At 50.0% G+C, this 23,615-nt stretch overlaps 7 protein-coding genes across 7 annotated transcripts; 3 read left to right on the plus strand and 4 right to left on the minus strand.

The window, feature by feature from the left end:
* Positions 1–6: 6 nt before the first annotated feature.
* Positions 7–1,538, minus strand: ALT_9564 (thermophilic desulfurizing enzyme family protein; the record flags this gene model as incomplete). The annotated part of the gene is made up of 3 exons (XM_033560025.2): positions 7–520; positions 569–1,042; positions 1,090–1,538. The coding sequence occupies 3 exons, from the start codon at positions 1,536–1,538 to the stop codon at positions 7–9; spliced, it is 1,437 nt and encodes a 478-aa protein (XP_033415916.2).
* Positions 1,539–2,035: 497 nt separating this feature from the next.
* ALT_9565 (ankyrin repeat domain-containing protein) lies at positions 2,036–3,166 on the minus strand (the record flags this gene model as incomplete). Its single annotated transcript, XM_033560026.2, has 1 exon — positions 2,036–3,166. The coding sequence occupies one exon, from the start codon at positions 3,164–3,166 to the stop codon at positions 2,036–2,038; it is 1,131 nt and encodes a 376-aa protein (XP_033415917.2).
* Positions 3,167–9,414: 6,248 nt separating this feature from the next.
* On the plus strand, positions 9,415–11,274 carry ALT_9566 (cytochrome P450; the record flags this gene model as incomplete). The annotated part of the gene is made up of 6 exons (XM_033560028.2): positions 9,415–9,618; positions 9,693–10,183; positions 10,228–10,372; positions 10,421–10,753; positions 10,808–11,141; positions 11,192–11,274. The coding sequence occupies 6 exons, from the start codon at positions 9,415–9,417 to the stop codon at positions 11,272–11,274; spliced, it is 1,590 nt and encodes a 529-aa protein (XP_033415919.2).
* Positions 11,275–11,664: 390 nt separating this feature from the next.
* On the minus strand, positions 11,665–13,050 carry ALT_9567 (uncharacterized protein; the record flags this gene model as incomplete). Its single annotated transcript, XM_033560029.2, has 1 exon — positions 11,665–13,050. The coding sequence occupies one exon, from the start codon at positions 13,048–13,050 to the stop codon at positions 11,665–11,667; it is 1,386 nt and encodes a 461-aa protein (XP_033415920.2).
* Positions 13,051–14,412: 1,362 nt separating this feature from the next.
* On the plus strand, positions 14,413–15,849 carry ALT_9568 (phosphoethanolamine N-methyltransferase; the record flags this gene model as incomplete). The annotated part of the gene is made up of 2 exons (XM_033560030.1): positions 14,413–15,244; positions 15,302–15,849. The coding sequence occupies 2 exons, from the start codon at positions 14,413–14,415 to the stop codon at positions 15,847–15,849; spliced, it is 1,380 nt and encodes a 459-aa protein (XP_033415921.1).
* Positions 15,850–16,087: 238 nt separating this feature from the next.
* Positions 16,088–17,344, minus strand: ALT_9569 (MFS transporter; the record flags this gene model as incomplete). Its single annotated transcript, XM_033560031.2, has 1 exon — positions 16,088–17,344. The coding sequence occupies one exon, from the start codon at positions 17,342–17,344 to the stop codon at positions 16,088–16,090; it is 1,257 nt and encodes a 418-aa protein (XP_033415922.2).
* A 3,691-nt stretch (positions 17,345–21,035) lies between these two features.
* Positions 21,036–21,736, plus strand: ALT_9570 (transcription factor domain-containing protein; the record flags this gene model as incomplete). Its single annotated transcript, XM_033560032.2, has 2 exons — positions 21,036–21,093; positions 21,150–21,736. The coding sequence occupies 2 exons, from the start codon at positions 21,036–21,038 to the stop codon at positions 21,734–21,736; spliced, it is 645 nt and encodes a 214-aa protein (XP_033415923.2).
* Between the last annotated feature and the right edge of the window lie 1,879 nt (positions 21,737–23,615).

The following is a 23,615-nucleotide window of genomic DNA, read 5'->3' on the forward strand; positions in this document are numbered from 1 at the left end:
TAGGGCTTAGGTATACCATGTAGGCTCGGGGTGCTCATTCAAGAGCACATATCTACCCAGCTCCCGGTTCTTGTACGCAACGGGGTCATGCAAGGTGTGCGTCCTGATATCCCTCCAGAATCTGTCCAGTCCGACCTTCAGGGATGTCGCTCTAGCACCAGTCACCTCGAATATGCCGGACGTGACTCTGAGTCCAACATCAGTAGTGACCACCTTTACACTTGCGACCCATTCCGCCACCTCCCCTCTCTCCTCGGCAGTCACCTTGGACCGATCGCCTGAATGACGCTCATACAGCGCTGAGATTCGATCGCCGGCTCTGTCGGCCAGTGCTTCTGCAGCACGGAGGTGTGCAAAGAAGTTCCCGTACCGCTCGAGGATGTAGAACTCGTCAGTGGCTGCCTCTTTGTTGTCCCCACCGTAGGGCCAGGCGCGTGTGGACGTGGTAGTATACTTCGCCGCGAATTCGAGGGCGCCGATGGCGATGCCCAGGTAGAAGTTGCTGAAGACCAGTTGAATCCTGACATAATCAGTACAGACCGTGCGGAAGAAGCCGTGTAGCACTTACGTAGGCAGAAACAAAGAGGCAAAAGGAATGGTGAGAACCTCTGCAAGTGGTCTTCTGCTCGTTGCGTCCCATCCTAGTGCATCAGTCCAAGATGCACGCACATTCTCAATCTTGACGCTTCCGGATTCCGTCAACCGCAGACCAATATTGTGCCAGTTATGCGCGAACTGAATGCCAGGTTGATTTGTTTCGACAATGGCAAATATATGATCCTGGGTCCCGTCCAGCACGCCTTCAAGGACTGTAAGATCGGACACCACACCACCTGTATTGAAATGCTTGAATCCGTTGAAGACAATCGAGTCACCCTCAGCCGTTATCTTCAGGTCATTGTCCCGAGGATTAACTGCTCCTCCGACGAAGAGGTTCTTCGTGATGATCAGTTCCTGTAGACGGTCGGCTTGCTCAGCCGTTCCAACCACATTGGCGGTCGTCGACCAGAGGAGATGATACCCGAGGAGCATGCCAATAGACCTGAAATACAGTTAGCCGCTGTTCACATGTTGACTGTTGATACGCACCCGTCACCCTTGGCCACTTCTCGGATGGCCTTGTAGCCCACATGCCACGGCTGTTCTCCGCCGCCATACTTCTTCGGACCGAGAAGCTTCAACAGACCGGAATGCTTCAGTAATGCGACCTCTGCACGAGGAGATTTGTTGTCTTGATCTCTCTGGGCTGCATCCTGGGCAAGAACTTCAGCTACTTCACGTGCTCGTGCGAGCCATGCGTCTGCGGCGTCGGGGAGAGTAGACCATTTCTCTCTGTAAGCGTCGTAGACTGCGGGGTCTGTTGCCGGGACGTTTGCTTGTGCCATTTCCGAAAGTTCAATCAGAATATTTCTTTCTGGCTGCTGTTGGGCTTTGGCTTGCATGGCTACGTTGGGGAAAGAGATCATGAGGGTATTTATCTTCGCTTGTTGTTCGATTGCGGACAAACCTTCGGTATGGCGTGCTTTTCCGCAGATCATGGTATCATGCAGCACTCCCATGTAGGACTACCAGACGAAGGATGTTATTCGGTCAGGATAGCAATTCGTCAAATAAGCCAAAATGCCGTTATAAACCCCGCATTGTTTACACCCAAGACTATGTTCCAGTCCAGCGGACTACAAACTTACAATGCAGAACCAACTGCGTCATTTTCTTGGAAGGCTGCTATTGACTTGAAGATGCGCTCGATTCAGCGAATAGCCAGTGTGCTTTGGTTACAAACAAATTGGTAGTAAATTAGCAAGGAAATGACTGGATTCTTTTCTCACTGCACCGGGGAGTTCTCAGCCGTAGAGAGGAACCACGAATTTCCCTTCTTCGTAGATAAATAACAAACATATCATGGAAAGATGTCCTGAGAAAGTCCAAAGAGAGAAGGCTGCAAGTCCGATAGATGAAATCTCTGATTAAGGCACGTATGATTGTCCTTCTTCAGGGCAAGCAGTCTCGATATCAAGTAGTAATCAAATGTTGGTTATGGGCGCGATAACTTGTGTTTATCACGCTTTGCCCTTAGTTTTTGCGCCCAATCTTCCCTGTTTATTTCATTGGCTAACTTCAACGGTGTCAGCCCGTCGTATCTTTCTGCGTCAGGGTCGACATCGTAAAGCAACAAAAGTTCGACGAGATGGTCATATGCCTCCAGCATAGCATAGAGCAAAGGGGTTTGGCCCTCTGAATCTTTGCGGTTGATGTCGGCGCCATTTTCGAGAAGAAACCGGACAACAGCAGTCTTGTTCATAGATATGGCAGTATGCAGACTCTGGCAATTCTGAGCATTTAATTTCACATGCTTCAGAAACAAAAACAGCGATCGCTGAGAGCTGTGTGTCATGGCTAAGTCCAGCGCGGTGCGTCCATAAGAGTCTCGGGATCCCACATCTGCTCCTCCTTCTAGTAAGAGCTGGGTGATTTTCCAGTGTTTTTTCATTATTGCTGTATGAAGAGGAGTATTGCGACAGTCATCGCCCAGTTCTGTATGCGCACCCTTGTTCAGAAGCATGCTGACAATGTCACTGTTCCCCCTCATCACTGCAATGTGGAGAGCTGTCTCTTTATAACCTCGCACGGCGTTAGGATCTGCACCTTTTTCGAGTAGAAGTCTGACCACAGTTTTCCTGTTGTTGGACGCAGCAATCACCAAAGGGTGTCCAGGTGCCTTCTTCAGATTAACACTCGCGCCCTTTTCAATCAATAGCTTGACAATAGCATCATAGCCATTGGCAGCCGCCATGTATAACGCGGTCGTTTCCATGCGAGAGCCTTCGAAAAGTATCTCGTCCGGATCAACGCCTTCGTCCAATAAAAGTCGCATCACTGCTTGGTGGCCACGTTTTAACGCAGCAACTAGAGGCTTCCGATGCCATTGCTTCGTTTTCTTAACGCCTGCCTGGAGGGATTTCTTCGCGGTCGCTGGCCTGTTGCGTTCTGCAGCCCAGATCAGAGCTCTTCCGTTTCCATTCTGCACATCGGACTTGTAGAGAACGTAGTTGATACAGGAGTACAGAGCGCGGTTTGTCCGTGCGAGAGTGTTGATGTCATGGGCGTTCTGGAGGGTTTCTGCTATTATGACAAGCACCTCAGTGGGTAGATCAAGAAGGTTCATATTGATTGCTGGCTCGAAGATAGCAATGAGATGGGTGATGAGAAGTCAAAGATGAGAGGTTAGGAACTGCTGCAGTAAGCCTTATGTTGAAGGTCCGGCTATGACAGCAGAAGGTAGATGTATGTAGTTGGGACTCGCCGATTTTATCAGCGTGTCGTCGTAGATTAAGGTCTGTGAGGAAGGAGCGATATCAGGTATGCGACTAGAGAAATGTAGTAGGATGACGACGAGTAGTAAAAGACTTCATTAAGATGAGGAGACGAGTAAACGTTGAAATGAGATGAATGATGTACTGGTCTAGGATTGCTTCCAGTTCTGAGAGTAGTGTTGATCTAAGGATGTTAAGCGATTGATAATGAGAGATGTGTTTGTTAGCGCATAGAGAATGAAATCCATGTAGGTGAGACATAGATGAAGAATTAATTGACATTCACTTCTTTATCTGACCTGGTTGTCTATTCACTGCTAACTTCAGCTTCGTTTCATACATAATCCAAGTAGTTAGTTCTTGGATTATCAGTTGCAAGGTCTTGCTCTAGGGGGTTCTATATTTCCCTACCATTCAGAAGATACATGAGTATCTCACTGAGGACAGCCTTTCGTCTCCGACAATTGAGCACATCTTCCAGGAGACGAATACTGGTCTTGAGGATGACGCGACAACAAATCAGGAACGATGTAGAGTTTATAAGGGTGGTCTGATCCATACCAATGTCCGATGAACTCCCTAAGCACGTACGATTCGAATCGACCTCCATGCTGAGCCATAAAGCACCAAGAATCGGCTTCCGGTCGACCATTGCCGTTATAGGAAAGCTTCTTGAATCGGGCTTTCGGCTTTGTTCCGGCCTTGTATCCTTTTTATGAATACTTTCTCTTTGATAGTAGTGTCGGAGTCTCTCCCATACTGCTCCATTCAGGTCAATATAGACGCGGTTGGACTCCCTCCACATGGGGGTGGCGGTTATGCCGGCTACTACTCTGGCAGTGAGAGCCTGTCTGGTATGTCGCCATGTTTCCCACCCCTTGCCATGAGATGTAATGTCTTTTCGAATCCGAACTTCAGCTCTGACATTGGATGTCGCCTACTCTTTCGTTTGGGCGGGGAGAGTTGTGCAACCTGTTGAGGATAAAAGGCATGTTAGCTAGAGGAACGATGACCCCTAAGAGCTGCCAAGCAAACATACTGCAAATGGACATCTCACAGTTCTGTGACTTCTCAGGTACAATGCAACAGATGACGAGGTTACAGAGTCAATTAGGTCATAAGTATAAATAAAGGAAACTAGGTACACGCCCAAGGCTTCCGCTGAGCAAAACAAGGAGCTGTATGGTCCACACCAGGTTAGTCTGATCAAATCTATTGCCATTCAGAAAATGAGATTTGGAAGTATCGTAATCAATGTAAGCGTTTTCTACGAGTCTTTTTAAAAGGAACATAAGATATAGTTCATTCATCATGAGTGAAACAGAGAGTGATATATATTTACCACTCCAACTCAGCCAGTCTCTATCACACCAGTGCAAGGAAATATATATAGATTGATATCTGCTGTAAGACCAACACTATGACTACTCAATGACTCCTTTCCGAAAGAATATGCTTGACCTCATTTCATTTCGAGGCGAGACAGCGCGCCAGGCAAACAGAGTCTGCAAAATACTTTGCTTTGATATTTGTGCAAAATCCAACCTCCGCAAGCCTATCCTTCCGTCTTTTCGGCCAGACGAAAGCGATATGGCACGTCCCCTAAAGAAAAAGGCTGCATATGCGACAGAATACGATTAGTTGCTTAACATCGTTTACCAAGAAAGAAGATAAGAAAGATGCATTCTGATTATTGTTACTGGGTATCATCGACGACCAACTGACGAATCTTCCTCTCGACACGCAAATAAATCATATCGCTAATAAGCGAGACACCGCAAATGCCTAATATTATGTCTGGATGCCTACAATATCCGTTGCCCATAAAATCGAGCCCATCCGCTCCGGCCCCAGTAGTCGACAGATCTCCTTCAACAACCGCGCCCCCAAGTCACCCATCCACCACCGGTCGCGCAGGTGGTGCAACACCGCACAGTAATGGGCGAAGATGATGAGCGCCAGTGGTTTTTCCTCCCGGACGAGATCCAGATAGCGACTGGGGATGCGGAACATCCAGCGCAGGGCGATGGTCGTCGGATCGCCGCCTTTGGTGAGCATTTCGAGCGAGTTGTCCAGGTTTGCGATGGTGTCGTTGTAGACGGCCGTCTCGTGCGCGGGATTCTTTTCTGCGCTGAGCGCGTTCAGGTTCTTCATGGAGAGGATGGTGAGGGTGTAGGTGTTGGGTAGTTGGTGGTATGGGTCTCCCTGGGTGAAAAGGTCTCTGAGGGGGCCTTTTTCGACCTTGTTTAGGGTGTCGGGACTGGGGAGTAAGGCTCTGATAGTGTCGAAGAGGTCGAGGAGCTTCTGCAGGGACGGAGAGGAGGAGGGTGATGTGTCATGACTCTCTTGAGAAGTGGATGTTTGGTTGTCGGGTGACGGGAGAACGGACTTGGAGCCCTCTCCGGCCAGCGCAGAGGACGCCAGGTCGCACATGAAAAGAATACTCGCAGTGGAGAATGCTGCGTTTGGCCCGGATGCTGTAGGGGTTTCTAGGATGCTCGGTAGCTTCTCCGTCGCTTGTGTGTAGTGACTTTCGGCCGCCTGCAAGTGACGCTGGCGTTGCGGAGTACCAGCCTCACTGGTTGACGCGAGTTCTATGGCGGACAGAGCCAGCGTGCTATGCCTCAAAGCAGGGTGTTGGGATGTCTCGCGCCGGATGACGGTTTGCCATGGGTGGTCCTTGCTTTTGCTGTGCACGAGGGATTGTTCCGTCGAGTTACACCAGTTGTCTAATAGGCGTTGATCTTTGGCGTTCAGGTCCTCAGACGCTTTGCCAGCTGGAGCCTCCAAGTCCCGGATCTTGTCATCCTGCTCGACCTCGGAGATATTGGACTCAGGGGACTGGGATGTGGAGGGGCTGAGGGCAGAAGGAGGATATTGTTGGGCAGGAGGGGAAGGCGAGGAGTACGAGCACGAGGACGAGGACGAGTCGTCAGAGGAAGAAGAAGCTTTCGCCTTGGACGGGGTGGCTTTGGAGGCTCGAACACCGGAGCGTGGCCGGAGTTGTTTCGAGGAAACCGAATTACCGTAACGACCGGATAGGCGATGACGCCTGCATCCGTCGCACTGAGGGCGAGTCTTTGAACACTAGAGCGCAGCTCGTGGTAAGCAGCCATAATAGGACCAAGGGGATGGGGCATGGAGACCTGAACATACCTCCATCTGTCGCTCACTACATTTGGTGCATTGGAGCGGTGACCTTCGGAGTAGCCTCTGAACAGGCATAGCAAGATGGTGCCAATGGCTACTGGCCTGAAAGAGCCCGGCCTGCCTTTTCAACGGGCACCGCAGCCACCTTAAAGATGATCATGCCTTACAACTAAGTAAGAAGCAGAGGCGAAGTATCAAGAGGGAAAGGGCCTGCGGAGTGGAAAGGCAACTACTGCGGGAGAAGAGACCAACAAAAGCATCGCGTGGGCCTGGGGCTGCAGTGGTATGAAAATGCAATAACAATTGATCAGATTGCAAGGGTGTCAATCATCTCCTGAAAGTGAATAGCTTCCATTTCGCGACTGGGCCAGGAATCAGATTGAGTGGACAAGGGCCGCGACGACCAGGCATCTGATTTGGTAGGTGTGATCTCTCATAGGAACGGGAATAAGGCAAACCCACTATTGAAGGGGTGTGGGTTGACCAAGATAGGAGGGGAACAGCAGTATGCGCATAATGCCAAGGGGCCCACCGCAGGCACAGTTACTACTTAAATCAATTACTATCGTAGGGTCGACTTGGCAATGTGGGAGAGATTGCGATGACCAACTTCCCAGCGTGGTATACGGGGGGGTTGATGCGGGCTATCTCTGGTGTCCCCATATTCTGGGTGCGATCCTTTTGGGACAAGGGGTCTGCGGGAGTTGGATATGATTGGCTATAAGATCAATCAGGCAGGTACACTAAGCCCGATGCGGATTATAAAGCTCTTGGCTCGAATGAGAGGCGCTGATTGGCCAAATAAGCCGTCACTAGTAATCACCATGTCTAGCAAAAACAGGGGGTAGTTCGGCTTTTGACGCTCCGTCAGGAATCTGACGCCGATGTCAGCGTTGGGAAGTAGCGACGGAGACTATTGTTTTAGAGGTGCTAGACTGAATGACAACGTCACGGCCAGATGGATAGCCAAGGACAGTACCGTTATTGTAGGAAACGGATGTATACGCTGCCATGAGGGATTTTGCTCTGGGCATGCGCCAAATGACCAGTCAGAAACCCCTGTTTCAACTTCAAACCCAGGAATGTGAGCAAGAGAAGGCTCGAGTCCAGGTCCATATGCTCTTTCACACATCCTATGAACCTAAACGAGTTGTTGCTGGAGGGCCAAGAGAAGCTCGCGAGTCATGGCATCCGCATATGGATCAGATTGTCATGCTTGCGCACTGACATGGCACTCAGATACGGACTTTGTCCGCCGCAGCTGGATAGGTAATCTCTCACTCCAATGCAAGGACAGTGGCTTGACTGATACGAGTTCTCTGGAGCCAGCTGAGTCAATCATGCAAGGATTAGTCATCGATTTGGGTTACTTTCTCCTCACCTCAAAACCAGGACTGTCAGAATGTCAGTCTAACCAGTAAGGTAGTACGACTGCTCATCAGATGCTGTACATCAGGGTCCTGGCAAAGATAAGGATCAACCAGCCAACGTGACAATTGTATGATTGCATCTTTAGTGCTGATCAGTCTTTCAACAGTCCTGGTGTCATCGATTGTCGGAGATTTCCTCAACCCACTCTCGCGTGGCCTAGTTTTAGTGTCTGATAGACTGCTGACTGACAGATGACCTTAGGATTTATTTAGATGTAAGACAGACGGTTATTCAGTGCGCATAAAATTTCAGCCTATTTTTGATAAGTGATGAGTCCTCCGTTCTCAGGAGTCAGGAAGCCATTGTGGCATTCTTCTGGCTCCCTCTCAGCCTATCGTATCCCTTGACTCTATTTTCAGGCCGTCTGCCCAAAACCTTGGAATTCCAGGAGTGCGGTTGCTGCCGAGTCCGATTGGCCATGCTTGCTGTGATGAAGGATATAACTGGCTTTGCGGGACCAGCCCGAGTGGAGCTTGCCAGAATCCTCGCTAAAAATTGGGCCAAATGGAAGTGACTAGGACAGACTAGTGGGCACTATCGACACTATCAACCAAGGTCAGAACTGTAATTGTGCCGTAAACTTGCTCTAAACCGGACGTGTGGAAATGAAATTTGTCACCCTAAACCCCTTTCATATAATGTAGCATGCTTAAGTTTCCACCCCCCTGTAATCACCACAGGGATCCCTTTCCCCTATGCCGATTCTCCATTCTGCACGCCCATTTTTCTGCAGCCTTCTGGATATTAATCCCGTTCGTGCAGCCGATCCCCAGTGTGTCGGGGGCGTCTCGATTGAATGTTCTTGCTGATACAACAACCCGCACACGAAACAATTCTCCGATAACGCATCGACAATCGCGCATCAATTAAAACATCCCACACGACTGCGCAGTAATGGGCCGTTCGGTTCCACGGGCACAGCTCTCAAGCTGTACCTAAACCTCTTAAGGTTGTCGCCTGCCATGTAACGTGGCGTTCCCGGGAGATGGCATGGCTTGTTCCCGGACTGAACTCGATCTAATATTGTTACGTAGACCTGTCTCGAGCCCATTTAATCACTCACGGACCCAGCTGGACGACTTCGATTCCGGCCCTGATTGGCCTACCCGTTGAAGTTCTCTTCGGGCTCTTGTGATCGTGTCGTCCGCAACAGCCGGGCCAAGGTCATATCCAGGCGGTGCCGAATAATATCTAATCAATTAACGGCACTAACTAGGAACCATATCTACTACTCCTCCTGGCAATGAATTATCCCTGCTCGGATCCCCGCCATCATAGCATCCATCCACTCCTTCCTTTTGCTTCGACCGTCGTTCTTTTGTCGTTTGTACCAAAATCCACAATAATTTACCAGATATCCGATCTCTCCACGACGATGCTGAAGTTTACTCGGGGTATTTGAGCCCTCTAAGGCCCACGTCCAACCGGGGGCGATCATCCTTGACAGGGATCGACATTCGTTCACAGATCTTCCACCCTAACTATCGTTTATTTCCTTTTCCGGTATGTGACAGCAACCATGCTGCTCGACATCAACGCCTCCACCTTGTCCGCCACAGGTGTGCTGTGCATGCTCTTGTGTCTCATTGTCAAGCTCTTTGAGACATCACCGGTGCCCAAGAACATCCCATGGGTCCTGAGCAAGAAGGGCTTCTTTGGCCGCGCTGCTGAGCGCTTCCTCGGCGTCAACCCCATCGGTTTTATCCAAGAGGGATACGAACAGGTTGGTTTATTTCATGCGTACTATGGCGCAGGATATATGCCCACGTTGGTCTTGATTGTTAACTTATTTTGCAGTACTCCAAGAATCAGGAACCCTTTGTGATGCCTAGTGTCAATGAGGGCGATGAAGTCATTCTTCCCAAAGAGCACACCAATGCCGTTCTCTTCGCCAAGGAATCCGATTATAGCTTCAAGGCTCACATTAGCGACTTCTTCCAGCTCAAGTACACCAGTTGGCCACTTGCCTTTGCCGAGCGATATGAGTTCTTTGTCAAGTTGGTCAGCAAGGACCTGACCGACACCCTCAAATCCAAAGCCGTCGCCGAGTCCCTGGCTGAGGAGGCGCGATCCTGCCTCTCGGATATCTGGGGCGAGGACACGGACAACTGGGTTGAGGTTCCCCTGTACTCTTTTATGGAAAAGGCCGCGGCTCGGATGGTCAATGTGCTGGCAATCGGGCCCGGCCGAAGCCATGATATCAGTCTACTCAACGCCATGACCAACTGCTCCAATGCCATTGTCTTTGGGGCCAATGTCATCAAGGCCTTTCCTTCATTCTTTCATCCGTACGTCCCGCGTCTTGAGTTGATAGCACTTCTAACGGCAACAGCATTATCGGTCCGATCGTAGGACTCGCGAACCGATGGCAAGAACGAGTGTTCCACAAGCGTATGAAGCCTATCATCGAGGCCAAGATCAAGGAGCAGAAAGAGGCCTATAACTCGCACTCTCTCCAGGAAAGACTCAGGACAAACGTACGTCCCTTAGAACTGACTTTATTTGATATGGCTGACATCCTCAAGGGGAGCCTCCTCGACTTGCTCATCCAAGCTGGCCTGCGCAGCAAGTGGCCTGTCGAACTCGAGACCATGTGGCTGGCCTACCGAATCTTCATGATCAACTTCCCCGGTGTCCATACAAGCGGTATCTCCGCCACCAGCGCCCTTCTCGACATCCTGAGCTATCCCACCGAAGAGGGGTTCATGGATATGCTCCAAGCGGAAATCGAGCAGATCGCCACCACCTCAGACGGCTCATGGTCTGCCGCCGACCTGGAACGGGCCAGTCTGTTAGAGAGTGCCATCAAAGAGTCCCTTCGCTTCAACGGCGTCAATGCCGTCTCACCCACCAGAAAGGTATTCTTCATTCCTGTTTACATGACGTGACACACGCTAACGTGATATTCCCAGGTCGTCGCACCAGAAGGCGCCGTCCTCCCCAATGGTGTCTACCTTCCCTACGGCACCAAAATCGGTATCCCCCAGTACGCCGTCCACCGCGACAGCGACCTCTACCCTAACCCCAACGAATACAACCCCTACCGCTTCTACAAGGAAAACTCCACCCCCCAGGAACGACGCCAGAACCTGATGACCAACACCAGCGACACGTACCTCGTCTTCGGCCACGGCCGCCGACAATGTCCCGGCCGGTGGCTCTTCGCACATATCTTTAAGCTGCTTATCGCCGAGATGCTCCTCAAATACGAAATTAAACCCTTTGCTACCCGTCCTAAAATTCACAGTAAGTCTTTCGCAGTTTCATTTATGATGAAGAAACGCTAACAGGGGTAGGATGGGGACGCTTCCAATTACCGCCGCTGTCAGTAAAACTGACTGTTCGACGAAAAAAGAACACGGTCGCTGTTTATAATTGATCCTCGACATAATATTTCGCCGGTTGCCCTCGTTTTGGCCGGCCTCCGTTCACTGTATATATTTCCCTTTTTCGTACCTTATTGTATAGCGACGTCGTTTCGATAGATGGATACCAGCCAATTTCAATTGGACACCAAGATTTCCTTTTTGTCATGTCGGTCATGCCTTTCTTTGGATTCGGGCGGATTCTGTCGATTATCTGTTTTTGGAGTGTATGGCAAAAGCTTGTACATTACATGAGTTCAGTTGCTGTTCATTCAATTACTGGGTACTAGTTGGAATGGAGCCATTTCCATATTCTTGAAAGAGGTTATGTCCAAAGTTAATGCACTCCGGAATCTATGCTTGTCGTAAAGTTGCCAATAAAAGAGATAAAGTGAATGATTGGGTCAGGAAGGCCCAAAATCCCGCTCATTTTTCGGTCTTAATAGCCGTATCACCGTAGAAGTGAATGACCCCGGGTCAGAAAACCAACCTTGCAGAACCTGGATGTCTGCCTTGGGAAAGTGCCTCTCGAGCTGCTGGACATGCTCCCCTGCCCGCCGCTCAATCACTTCGACAGGGTCACCATCATACTCGTCGGGATCCAGGAAGCATCTCACTCGAAATGACGCAAGCCTTGGAAACAAAGGCGCTTCGTAATCCTGCAGCCCTAGTACATTGAACTCCCCACCGATAAAACAGGTCTCGAGATGTGGACAGCATTTCGCCAAAGCTGCGAGGGAGGCTGATGTGACTTTACTGGGATAGGGGTGAAGGGACAGGGTGACGAGATCCTGTAGGCCACTCACTAGACGGTGGAAGTGATCATCACTGAACTCAGCAGCTCCAAGGTGAACCTCGCTTAATCCATGTAGACTCAGACTTGCCAGATTGCGGAGACTCCTCAGAGTGACGAGGTCTTCTGGTACTAGGATCATCTCGCCATGGAAAGAGATCTCTAGGGTTCGCAGTTCCGTCAGTTCCGAGAGGGGTCGTATTCTGACTGTTTCCCGAGTAAACCAGTCCTCTATGGCTCTCAGCGTCACGCGGAGCTGTATGACCGAGCCGAACAGCTTAGCGATCGGCGGCACTGCGTCGTGATGGATATCAATGTCCAATCTATTCAGCTGTGGGAAAGGGGCTTCAATTGACAACGCATCCCATAAGAACTCGGGAGTAATCTGTTCCAGATCCAACCGCTCAAGTGTTGAAGATGTGGCCAGGAATTCAATGACTTCGGAATCTGTTATCATGTGGTCCTCCAGTTCAGTGATGTGCAGGCTCTTCAAATAGGGGAGACCCCTCAAAAATGTAAGCAAATCGGCCGGCGTGACGCAAAGTCCACAGCGCCAGAGACTGACCGTCCGTAGCTTAGGACATTGATTTCGCACGTCGCGAAGGAAGTCCGCACTAATGCTTCCCCCCAAGTCCAGCAGTCGAAGCCCAGGATTGATGAAGTGTGTTAGATACTTGCAGTCGTCGATAGTCTCGAAATCCTCCTTCAGCGTGACCGAGAGCTCTTTTACATTATCGAACTCAAGATCTTTGAACTCCTCGTAAAGGGCTTTGGGGTCTCCGTCCAGGTCGAGTTCCTGGATCAGGGGAGTGTACACCCTACGCCGATCCTTTGGGACTTTGGCGAGATAGATGTCTCTCTGTGCTTGCCAGAGGCGTCGAATGCCGAGATTGAAAAACTGTCGGTTGACCCGGATCACGGCCGCAAGCTCCGAAATACGCAGCTCATCCAATATCGTCATCAGAATTTCTGGCGGAAGTTGATCCAAGCGCGCCATTTTGGCGGCGGGATCTCGGGAGAGGCGATTTTGAGCTATCCACTATAGCCTCTGGAAATGCTCGGATTGCAAGAACGCACTCGGGACAATGCTGAGATCAGGAATTCTGATTTCTGAGCATCGATTTTTATACGAGACTAATCCTGCTCAGTCCCAGTTGTATTCACAATCAACATGTCCAGCGCGTCAGTCACGTGGTTATCTGTTCGTGTCTGGAGTACGGAGTAGAACATCCTCTTTGAATTGGCGTATCAGAATCCAGTTCCTGACTAGCTAGAGATGATGTTTGCTGGCTTCCGTGCCTGGACAGTGTCAGTCTTGGCCTCCGCGCGTCGTTGCAGTCAACCGCAACGCTGGCAATGCGGGCCTCAATAACTTGACCGGTTGATATTTCGCCAGTAAAGGAGTCATTTGACCTTCGACGGAACGATCTGATCTGATGATGTATGATTAGGGGGTAGAATCCGGATGAGTTCATACTTGATTTCTACCATCAAATTGTATTTGTTTTTCATCCTCAGCTGAGTGTGCAGATTCGTGCGTGTCACATGACTGTCAACTGTCACCGGCCTGATTAGGGTGTGTAAGACCAAGGTCCATACTAAATATTAGGTGGTCTATCCATAGTTGTCCAAGTTCTTTAGTCGTTTTTTATAGAATCATCATACTTTTGCATATAATGTTAGGAGTATGTGAATGGTGTGATAGAACCATCAACGTTTTCAGAGATATATATCTGCGATTCCGATGAGGTATACACAAACTTTAATAGACTAGTAGTAGAACTGTAGCAAGCACTCCTTAATAGACAAACAGAAACCAGCAGACCGTCAGTCAGGGCTTGGCGAATTGCTTCATCGCAACCGGAAACAATTGCTAAAGTCCATTGTTGATCGGATGCATGTTGACAGGTTTGGGAGTGGTCACAGCGCAGATACTTAGTCCAAGGCCGTGAGATAGAGACAATATTGGTGCATTGTAGAATGCTCTCTTGAGACGATGATCCATCTTATTCCCAAGGCAGGTATCAGTCGCCTTAGACGACCAGACCGCTATTCTACCCTGCAGATCGTGTCTGTAGGTACACGTCATCTAACATGATTTTCTACGACTGATCACTTGTCAAGCTGCAGATACTTTATCCCGCAAGGTATGTCCATTAGCAAGTGGCGCAGCTGAATGCTAAGACGCAGAGCGGTGTAACGTTGCCATCTAAGCAGAGACTGATTACTTATTGACTATCATTCTTCTTCCATCAAGGGCAAATGCTTTATAACAATCCTGGAACGCATGTGGTATAGAGCTCTTTTACTCCATCTCCTTGGATATTTTAGTTATATTCGACATTACAAGACCTCAATCATGACGGCGGAAGCAGAAATTCTCTTTAACAGCCTGGGGGCCCGTTACGAGGCCGCCTTTGGGATGGACAAGGAGCTGCAGAGGTTTGTTGAGCTTGTGGCCAAAACTATCCCCCCTCGAAGCAGAACATTAGACGTGGGCTGTGGAACAGGCAGGCCTGTGTCTCACATACTTGCCTCTGCCGGCCATGAAGTCCACGGGATTGATATATCAGAAGAGATGGTGAAAATTGCAAAGTCCCAAGTCTCGGGGACATTTGAAGTGGGTGATATGAAGACGTACCAGCCACCAGCGTTGTTTGATGCAGTCATTGCAATTCGATCTCTGTTCCAAATGTCTGCGTGTGATATGTGCTCGATGGTTATGCGGTTCTCTCAGTGGATCAAGGTTGGGGGATATGTCATTCTTGGAGTGACTCCCAGCACCTCGTTGGTTCCAAAAAAGGTGACTTATGATCCCACATGGGATTGTGCTTGGATGCTAGATAAGCCGTGGATGGGGAGTTATGTCAATGATTTATTCCTATCCGAGGAGCGCTGGTGTCAACTTCTGCGAGAATCCGGCTTTATCATTGAAACAGAACCACTTTCCTACCTCTTCTCCCCGGCCAGTCAGGAACATGCTCCTGAAGCACACTATATCGTGATGGCGAAAAAGGTCGAACGGGAACCGCTTCTCGGGCCATATCCCTTACCCAGATGTCTCAAACCATTGGAATTTCAGGAGCGTGAAAATCTCTTTGCGGATCGTCTGGTGAGCAAAGACCTGGAGAAGTTGTTTGAAGATATAGGCGACAGTCCAGAGGTTTTGTGTATTGGAATGGACCTACTCGGTAAGGCTTCTGAATAGTTTCCCTGCTCTATTGGAGCTTGATGGTGACGAATGGCAGATGGACGTTTCCAACGGCGCAAAAGTCAATTCGTCGACCTTTCGCTTGAGGACTTACCGTTTGCCCCGAGAACCTTTCATACCGTGCTCGCCTTATGGCAGATGGATTATGTGTTGAATATGGAGAGAACTATTCAGGAAATGAGCCGTGTAGTAGATCGATCCAATTCGAAGATAGTGATTGTCCAGGGAGGGCCGTATAACGAAGTGGTGCGACTTCTGGCTTCTGTCGCTCGATCTGTCCCTGTTGGCCACCAGGGACATATTCTGCATTCGGCCATGGGGTACCTTACAAAATATGGGTTTGGGGATATCACTGTGCACCGTCTCGATGCAAGCTATGAGTTCAAGGAAGAGGGCCTCTCAGAGCGTTGCGCAGCCGCCGCGGAATTCCTAAGCGGCATCTGGCATAGACAGCATTCGCAACGCGAGAGGATTAAGGAGGCACTCGTGGAACGGCTGCAACTTCTTTTCCGAGACGACGGTCACTCAGTCGCTCACGGTATGGTTGCCATTGTTGCGCGCCCATCTCTGGTTCAAAGTGAATAGCGAAGTGGAAGAGGGATATCTTAGTCTATTTCCGCAAGACCTGAGAAGGCTCTCTCAGAGTGTCCGCGAATACTTTGAATGTCATCTGACGTTAGCTAACCCGGGCTGCCATGAAGCTGAGGCTCACGCGGAGAAGATAATGGGGCTCCTTCGTGGCAGACAATATAGCGCAGACAATACCATAAGCAGGCAGTATTATTTCACGCGGTATAACCTACTCCCAATGATCCTAATAATCCTAAACATGGACCCCATCTATCACTTCATTCTGGCACAATGCTGCGGACCGACAGGTGGGCAACAGCCAGCTTTCTCCCATGACCAATAGGACCAAAACAGCCGACACGCCAACCACCAGTCCCAGCACCCAAGCCATCGTATTCCAGCCGGCAGCATCTTTGATAAACCCGGCCAGAAATGGCCCAACAAGAGATCCCGCAGACCAAGATGAGTTCATGAGCCCATAGCTCAACGCCGTCGCGGCTGCCTGGTTCAGCCTCCCCGAATCCTTTTTCTCCATGTCGCGCACCATGTCCGATATCTCCACAAATAACGGCGTCATCGAGAACGTAACAGAGAGACCGACGACAGCGAGCAACGTACAGAGAAGTACTTTGGATCCCACAGAGTCGCCCACTACGAGGCGCAGAAGGGTCAAGGACAGGCAGCCGATGGCAAAAGCCCCGCTCACCATGTAGCGGCCGGCCCGGGTGTACCTGTCGCGGATCATACCAACCACCGGATTGAGCAGCTGTGGGATAAATAGGGACAGAAACACTAGCCCCTGAGCCGATTGGTTCCAGCCAAACCGCTCCCGGACAAACAGCGCCAGGACGCTGTCGAACGCGGTCATGATCATAGCAGTCACCATGTAGCCCCACAGAACCACCCAGACGCGGGGACAAGCCAAGAGAGCCGAGACTGCTTCGGAGTCTGGGGGCAGCGTCTGGGATGCACGCGTATTATCGACCTGGGGACTCCGCGGCTTGGCATCTTCCCCCGGGGTCGGATGCGCGGGCACTTGCCCTTCCGGTGCTTCGCCGCGGGACTCGGACCCGTTCAGTGCGGGCTTCGCCTCGACCAGAATGATCCGGAACAGCATGTCGAGCCCGAGAAACGCAAATGCCAGCCCGAACACCGCGTAATAGCCGGCATGCTCATACAGTGCACCGCCCAGCAGCGGACCGGCGATCCCCCCAAGAATCATCCCCAGTCCAATGTAGCCAAACGCTTGCCCGAGACCTTCTTCCCCCACGCTCTCTCGCAAGAGCGTAGTGCCTACCGTCCACACTACCCCGCTGGCTGCACCCTGCAGCAGGCGACCGGTGATCCAGAGCGCGATGTGAGTCCCGACACAGAGCAAAGCCGTCGCGCCAGTGAGGACGATCAAACCGACCATGAACGGCCATCGCAGGGAATCGACCCGATCGATCAATAACCAGGTGAGAGCTGCCGAGGAAAGCGATCGGTCAGTGGTCGAGACGGATGGGTCCATGATACTCACGCGAGACGACCAGTGTCGCCGCACTGAATACTGCCCCAAGAATCGATACCCACCGCTGATCTATCATGGAGGAGCATGTTAGCTCTGGATACAAAGCCAGAGAGCTGTAAATAACAGACCATTTTTGCCTTCTATAATCCCTCGCTCGGGTAACGCTGTCGGAATGACAGGGATAATCTGTGAGAGTCAGGGTACCGATGGAGAAGAGGCATGATACGGTTCGTGTGGTACCAGTCCATAGAGAAAGTTATCCTTCAAAAGATGTTAGTTGGCGAGTATCTCCTACCACTTGTCCCGAGACCAACATCATACTGTAAATATTGCGAATACCACAACAAAGACAACCAATCTGGCAGACGACCGGAATTGCAGAAGGCGTTGCTGCAATTTTCGACTAGGCCACGAGCACGACAGGACACCCATGGTTGCAAAATTGAAGGAGACGCAGACCCTGGGGGATTTAGTCTTTATTCAAGGGGCACACCTGCTCAGACAAGTTCAACGGGTTGTATAGTTGTGTACTAAAACTACCAAATCCATGAGTATCGGACCACCCGAGCTGTTAATCCACAAGAAAGCGATCAAGTCATTCATAGTCGATGAGCTTGAGCATATGTGATTGTCAGTCTTATGGAAGATCGAAATAGGATGATCGATTGTACCTCAATGATACCTGACGTAAGGGGAGCACAACTCCGTTCTGCATCAATGGTTCAATAGTACACGTACAACTGGTTGCCTATGTGGAGGAGGCTAGATTAATATGAATGTTGATCATACCTCTAATATGATAGACCAGTGCTTTAGGCTACAAAAGATGACATATCAGAGACATATCTCCACTTGTACTGAGTGTGGAATGTGGCGCCAGCTGAGGTACATACCAGACGACCTCCTGACATGAAATGAGCCTTGCCCTTGACCTGGCAGAGTCACGTTCAGCTTGATCTTCTAGTGTTTCTATTGCAGATCATGACGACGCAAGGAACAGGAGATTCCACCCGAAATCCAATAGTTTGAAGTATCTGGCCCCAGTGGCCGGAAAAGCATTTAGTCTTAAAATCTTTTTCCTTTGTGGCATGAGTATATCAATTAAAAAGAATTGCTTCATTCTGTTTCGTGCCTGTCCCCTGTCACCATTGCCATCCTCTGGCCAAGTGCTCGATCTCCAGAATACAAATGGGCTCCTTCATCCGATCCGAGACTGACTGGACACCAGAGAATGGTATATTCGCCCGAAGTCGTGGAAACCTCACCTAGTTAAGAACTACCATAGTGTTGACAACCATCCAATAGCCACCACTACCCGGTTCAGCATCTCCCCTACCCTTTCTCCACCTATGGAACGGTTGAAGACCACGAAATGCGAAGGCTGGCAGCAAGTCGGGATTAAAACGGGGAATCAATTACCAATCATATGTATCGCATGTCAATCATGGTGATGCTCTGACCCTCCTCCTTAGCCTCACGGGTCAATACTTCCCGATCCATACAAACGGCCCTCGTCCACGACATGGCCGAGTATTTGGTTGGTGATATTACGCCGTTGCACAAGGATATCACCAAGACAGAAAATGTCGGAGGGAAGAAGCAACAATGGGATATATCGCGCAGCTGTTGCCGGGCGTGACGGACATCAACACATTCACTGCACTCTTCCTGGAGTACGAGGAGAATCAGACCTTAGAAGCTCGGTTGGTGCATGACATTGATAAGTTGGAGATGGATTTTGCAGGAGTTTGAGTACGAGCGTTGTCATCAGCGGGATCTGTCGAAATTTACCACGTCATGGGTGCGATTCGCTTGCCTGAAATGCGCGACTGGGGGCTGATGATGATGGAGCGCGAGGCATTCCGAGCCGCTGCGTCCAAAGGTGGACCGAGAATGATCCGGCTAAGAGGTGACGATCGGGGTCCTGGAAGGCTAAGTCTATGTAGGCAGAGTGAACCTATGCAGATATTTGTGGTGTTGCTGTAGTCAGCTAGAGTTACTCCATATAGGGCTAATCTACAATGCCTCGATCGAAATGTATAACCGTACTTAATAGGTCAGTTCTGCACTGCTCTCGTCATACTTTCAGGCAAGGTGCATCTCTTTACTTACCCTGTGAATACTTAATCATCTATTCACTAACAGACCTCGTTTTGTGAGCCAATCAACGGGTTGTATATCACCTTAGTGCTTACATCGGGATTGACGAAATCCGGCCCAATTCCGACCGATGGCCATATCTTCCCTTCCAAACCTCATATTCACTCCCACTTATGATCCATCTTATCACTTAAGCCATCAAGTTCGGAGCTTGCATTAGGTCTGACCGGACTTCAAGATAACGGGATCATCAAAAACCGTACCGAACTTCGTATCTTCCCATGGATAACGCGACTACCTATGTTCCAGCACCATATGGCCGGGCCTGTGCCAACTGTGCTCGAGCCAAATGCAAATGTATCATTCCAAAGACAGGGGGTATCTGCGCAAGGTAAGTTGCTAAAACTGGGTTGGTGGACATGAAGTAAACAGCTGCGCTAGATGTTATCGACTAAATAAAGAATGCCGGCCGTCAGCCAGAGTCCGAAGAACTAGACGAAACACACCCATAGTATCAAAGGCTGTGCAGTTGGAGCAAAAGCTGGATGGCATACTCTCCCTCCTCAAAGCTAATCAGTCGCAATCGACGCCGGAATGCCCTAGCCCTGCAATACCTGGTCAGGATCAGGTTTCCTCAAGACGTCAAGATGCTATCCCTCCTCTCCTCACGCCAGAAGGCAGCACGCCGCATGGCGACTCTCCTGGTAGGTCTTTTACTCCATCAGCAGGGCCAGCAGAGGTCTGTTCCCCACATACAACCGATTCTGGGGCTGAGGAAGTTCTGAATTCCTTTCGCAACGGCCCTCTGGAGTATCTACCATTTGTTTATATTCCAGATAGCGTTAGTGCTGCAGAACTGAAGACGGAGTCTCCGTTCTTATGGTATTGCATTTGTGCAGTGCAGTGCAAGCATACTGCGCGTCAGTCTGCTCTCAGCGTCAGTATCAGAGAAAAGGCAGCCCAGGCGCTACTCGTGGACTGCCGAAAGAATCTGGATATCCTACAGGGCTTATTGGTCTATCTAGGCTGGTACTTGAATCCCGATCGACGTGATTTCCCGCTACTGACTACTCAAGGATTACCTTCCACTGCCAACCGCAGAAGTATTCTCTTTGTACATACATCCAACTGGCAATATCTGTCGTCTTCGACTTGGGCCTTCACAAGTCCCCGCCTGATGAATCGCATCCTGCCGATTGCGATTGGAACGGTCCTACCCACAACCTCAAGTTTCCGGTTTCCAGAACACGGACTATGAATGAGCGACGCGCTGTGCTCAGTTGCTTTCTCGTCAGTTCGTTGTATGTAGCCTGTATACCGGGATATTCTATCAAGTACTAAATCCGTCCTGCGTGGCAGTATATCGCAATTCTTGTGCAAGCCTGATCCAATGCGTTGGACAGCACACATGAAAAAGTGTCTGGAAGTCTTGACTGAGAGAAAAGAGACTCCCAGTGACGCAGTCCTTGTACAGCTCGTTCAAATTCAACTCGTGGTGGACAAATTGATAAGACGGTCTTGGGACGAAAGCGGACTCGCCGCTGAGGGTTCAGACAGCCCCCGGTTGCCGACATCCTTTTTCATAGAAACGATGCAACAACAACTGCAAAGTGTCAGAAGTCGTATACCACGCGAACTAGCGGACAACAGTAAGTAGGGAATGGTGAATATCACACGGAAATCCGATACTGACATGTTGAGGCAGAGGTTGTGCTTTTCCATCTATACCAAGCCGAAGTGGCTGTATATGAGTCCGCGCTGTCGAGATCGGCCACACGAGTCGAAGACGTAGATGTCAGTCGTATCAGCCATCTTTATGCCTGCTTATTAGCAACCAAGAATTGGCTTGATCTCCTTCTCACAGTCAGTCCTGAAGAATATGTCTTCCTGCCCGTAACGATCATCTTCCAGGTCTCACACTGCCTGAGTACCTTGTTCTATCTTTCTACATTAGAATACCCGGGCTGGGATAAAGAAGCGGTTACCCGAACAGCTGATCTCCAGTCTATCTCGCAGGAGGTAACTGACCGACTGGATTCGGTGGCCGAAGCGGCAGGCATTCAGAACGAAGGCACGGATGGGGATTCATGGAGCAAGGCGGCCAGAATCCTTCCTATATTGAAGGCCAGTTGGGCGTCTAGGCTCCCGAACGCTGTAGCTATAGGTGAAATCTCAGACGGACAGTCGTCGGCTCTTCCTAGTGTTGATGAGGACTTTCTCGAAGCATACCTCAATTGGCCGGATGTATGGCTGATGGAATCGTGGATGCAGGCGACTCAGAGCGGATTGTGATGGTTTAGCTTAACCTTTCAATGTATTACGAGTCAAATCTAGCTCAAGCTGAAAGAGTCATTTTTACCGATTTAGTCTCTTGACCTATGTTTATTGTTGCAGATACAGTCCCAACGGATTTACGAACGGATTTACGAACCCTTGCACGGAATTGGAGTCGGGATTGGCCCAACTCCGTCCGATGCTGAGATATAACAATGGACCTTTCTCCTTAGACGTAGTTGCTCTATTGTTTATTCTCAAGCCGCTAGCAACTATCACCAGGATTCCTTCGAAGAATGCGCACAAAACTGGAAGGGGAGGAAGCTCCCCGGTCTGCCGACAGAAAAGATGAGGCGTCTTTCACACAGAATGCTCATAATACCCCATCGATGACCCCTGAGCTATCCGACACTAAGCAAGAGCCCGATAATCTCTCAGGAGATACTGCACATAATCTGACCAATCCTATCTCCATCGCCGGAGAAGAACACCAGGACAAGTGGATCAAAGGCATTCCCCTACTTATGGTAACTTCGGGGATTACTCTGGTCATATTCCTGATGTTGCTGGACATGTCAATCTTGTCTACTGTCTGTCATCCTGCTTGAATCCGTGGAATTTTGCCTCTAATCTAAACTGAATAGGCCATACCGCAGATCACGAACCAATTCCACTCCCTCGAGGACATCGCCTGGTATGGTAGTGCTTACACGCTGGCGAGGTAGGTCAGATATTTTATATTGAGGAATGGAACTCCAGGTATCTGGTTTAACCTGCTTGACAGCTCCGCCCTTCAGCCTCTTACAGGAAAGTTCTACACCTACTTCACCTCCAAGGTAGTTCATCCATCTGCTCTTTCAAATAGTCGGCTGATTCAGTGGAGTGGGTATTTCTGGGCTTCTTCGCAGTCTTTGAACTAGGCTCCTTGATATGCGGCGTCGCTACTTCGTCGAAAATGCTCATTGTTGGCCGGGCTATTGCCGGAATGGGATCGTCGGGCATGACCAACGGTGCTCTGACTATTGTTGCTGGTGCTGTGCCGATGCATAGAAGACCATGTATGAGTTCTCCTAGGAGAGGTTGATCGTGCAACTGACATGTCTAGAAGTTATGGTTGGGATTATGATGGGATGTATGTACAGACCTCGTCATATCACTGGAGTCAGAGACTAATGATCTTCGCAGTGTCACAGATTGGGCTGGTTCTCGGCCCTCTGATCGGTGGTGCGCTGACCACATATACGACATGGCGCTGGTGTAGGATGACCGTGTCCCGTCCCTGATATAACTAGCATTGACGTTTCATATTAACAGGCTTCTACATTAATTTGCCCATCGGCGCCCTAGTTGCTGCCCTCCTGGTCTTTACCCGCGTTCCCGAGCAACGAGAAAAGGGTCGAGCGGTTGAAGTTCTGCCAACGTTCTTCAAGACGTTCGATATCCTCGGCTTCGTCCTTTTTGCTCCCGCTGCAATCCAACTCCTGCTGGCTCTTCAATACGGAGGTAATCAATATGCATGGGACAGCGCCACCGTCATCGGCCTGTTCTGCGGTGCGGGTGCATTGTTCCTTGTCTTTCTGGCATGGGAGTACCGCATGGGAAAGGATGCCATGATCCCATTCCACGTGGTTCGCAACCGAATTGTCTCCTGCAGCTGTGTGGTTATCATGACTTTGTTCGGGATGACAATCACTGCGTCGTACTATTTACCGATATACTTCCAGGCAGTTAGAGACAAGACGGCGCTGGTTAGTGGTGTTGATTTGTTGCCGGGTGTGCTGTGCCAGATTTTCATGGCTTTGGTCACGGGGGCTCTGAGTATGTCACCTGTTTCTTCTGTCGTTAATTGTGCTAATGATCTCTTGACATAGCTGGAAGAATAGGCTACTATCTCCCC

The sequence above is a fragment of the Aspergillus lentulus genome (genome assembly GCF_001445615.1).
Source record: "Aspergillus lentulus DNA, contig: Alt17, strain: IFM 54703, whole genome shotgun sequence".
NCBI classification, from domain to species: domain Eukaryota; kingdom Fungi; phylum Ascomycota; class Eurotiomycetes; order Eurotiales; family Aspergillaceae; genus Aspergillus; species Aspergillus lentulus.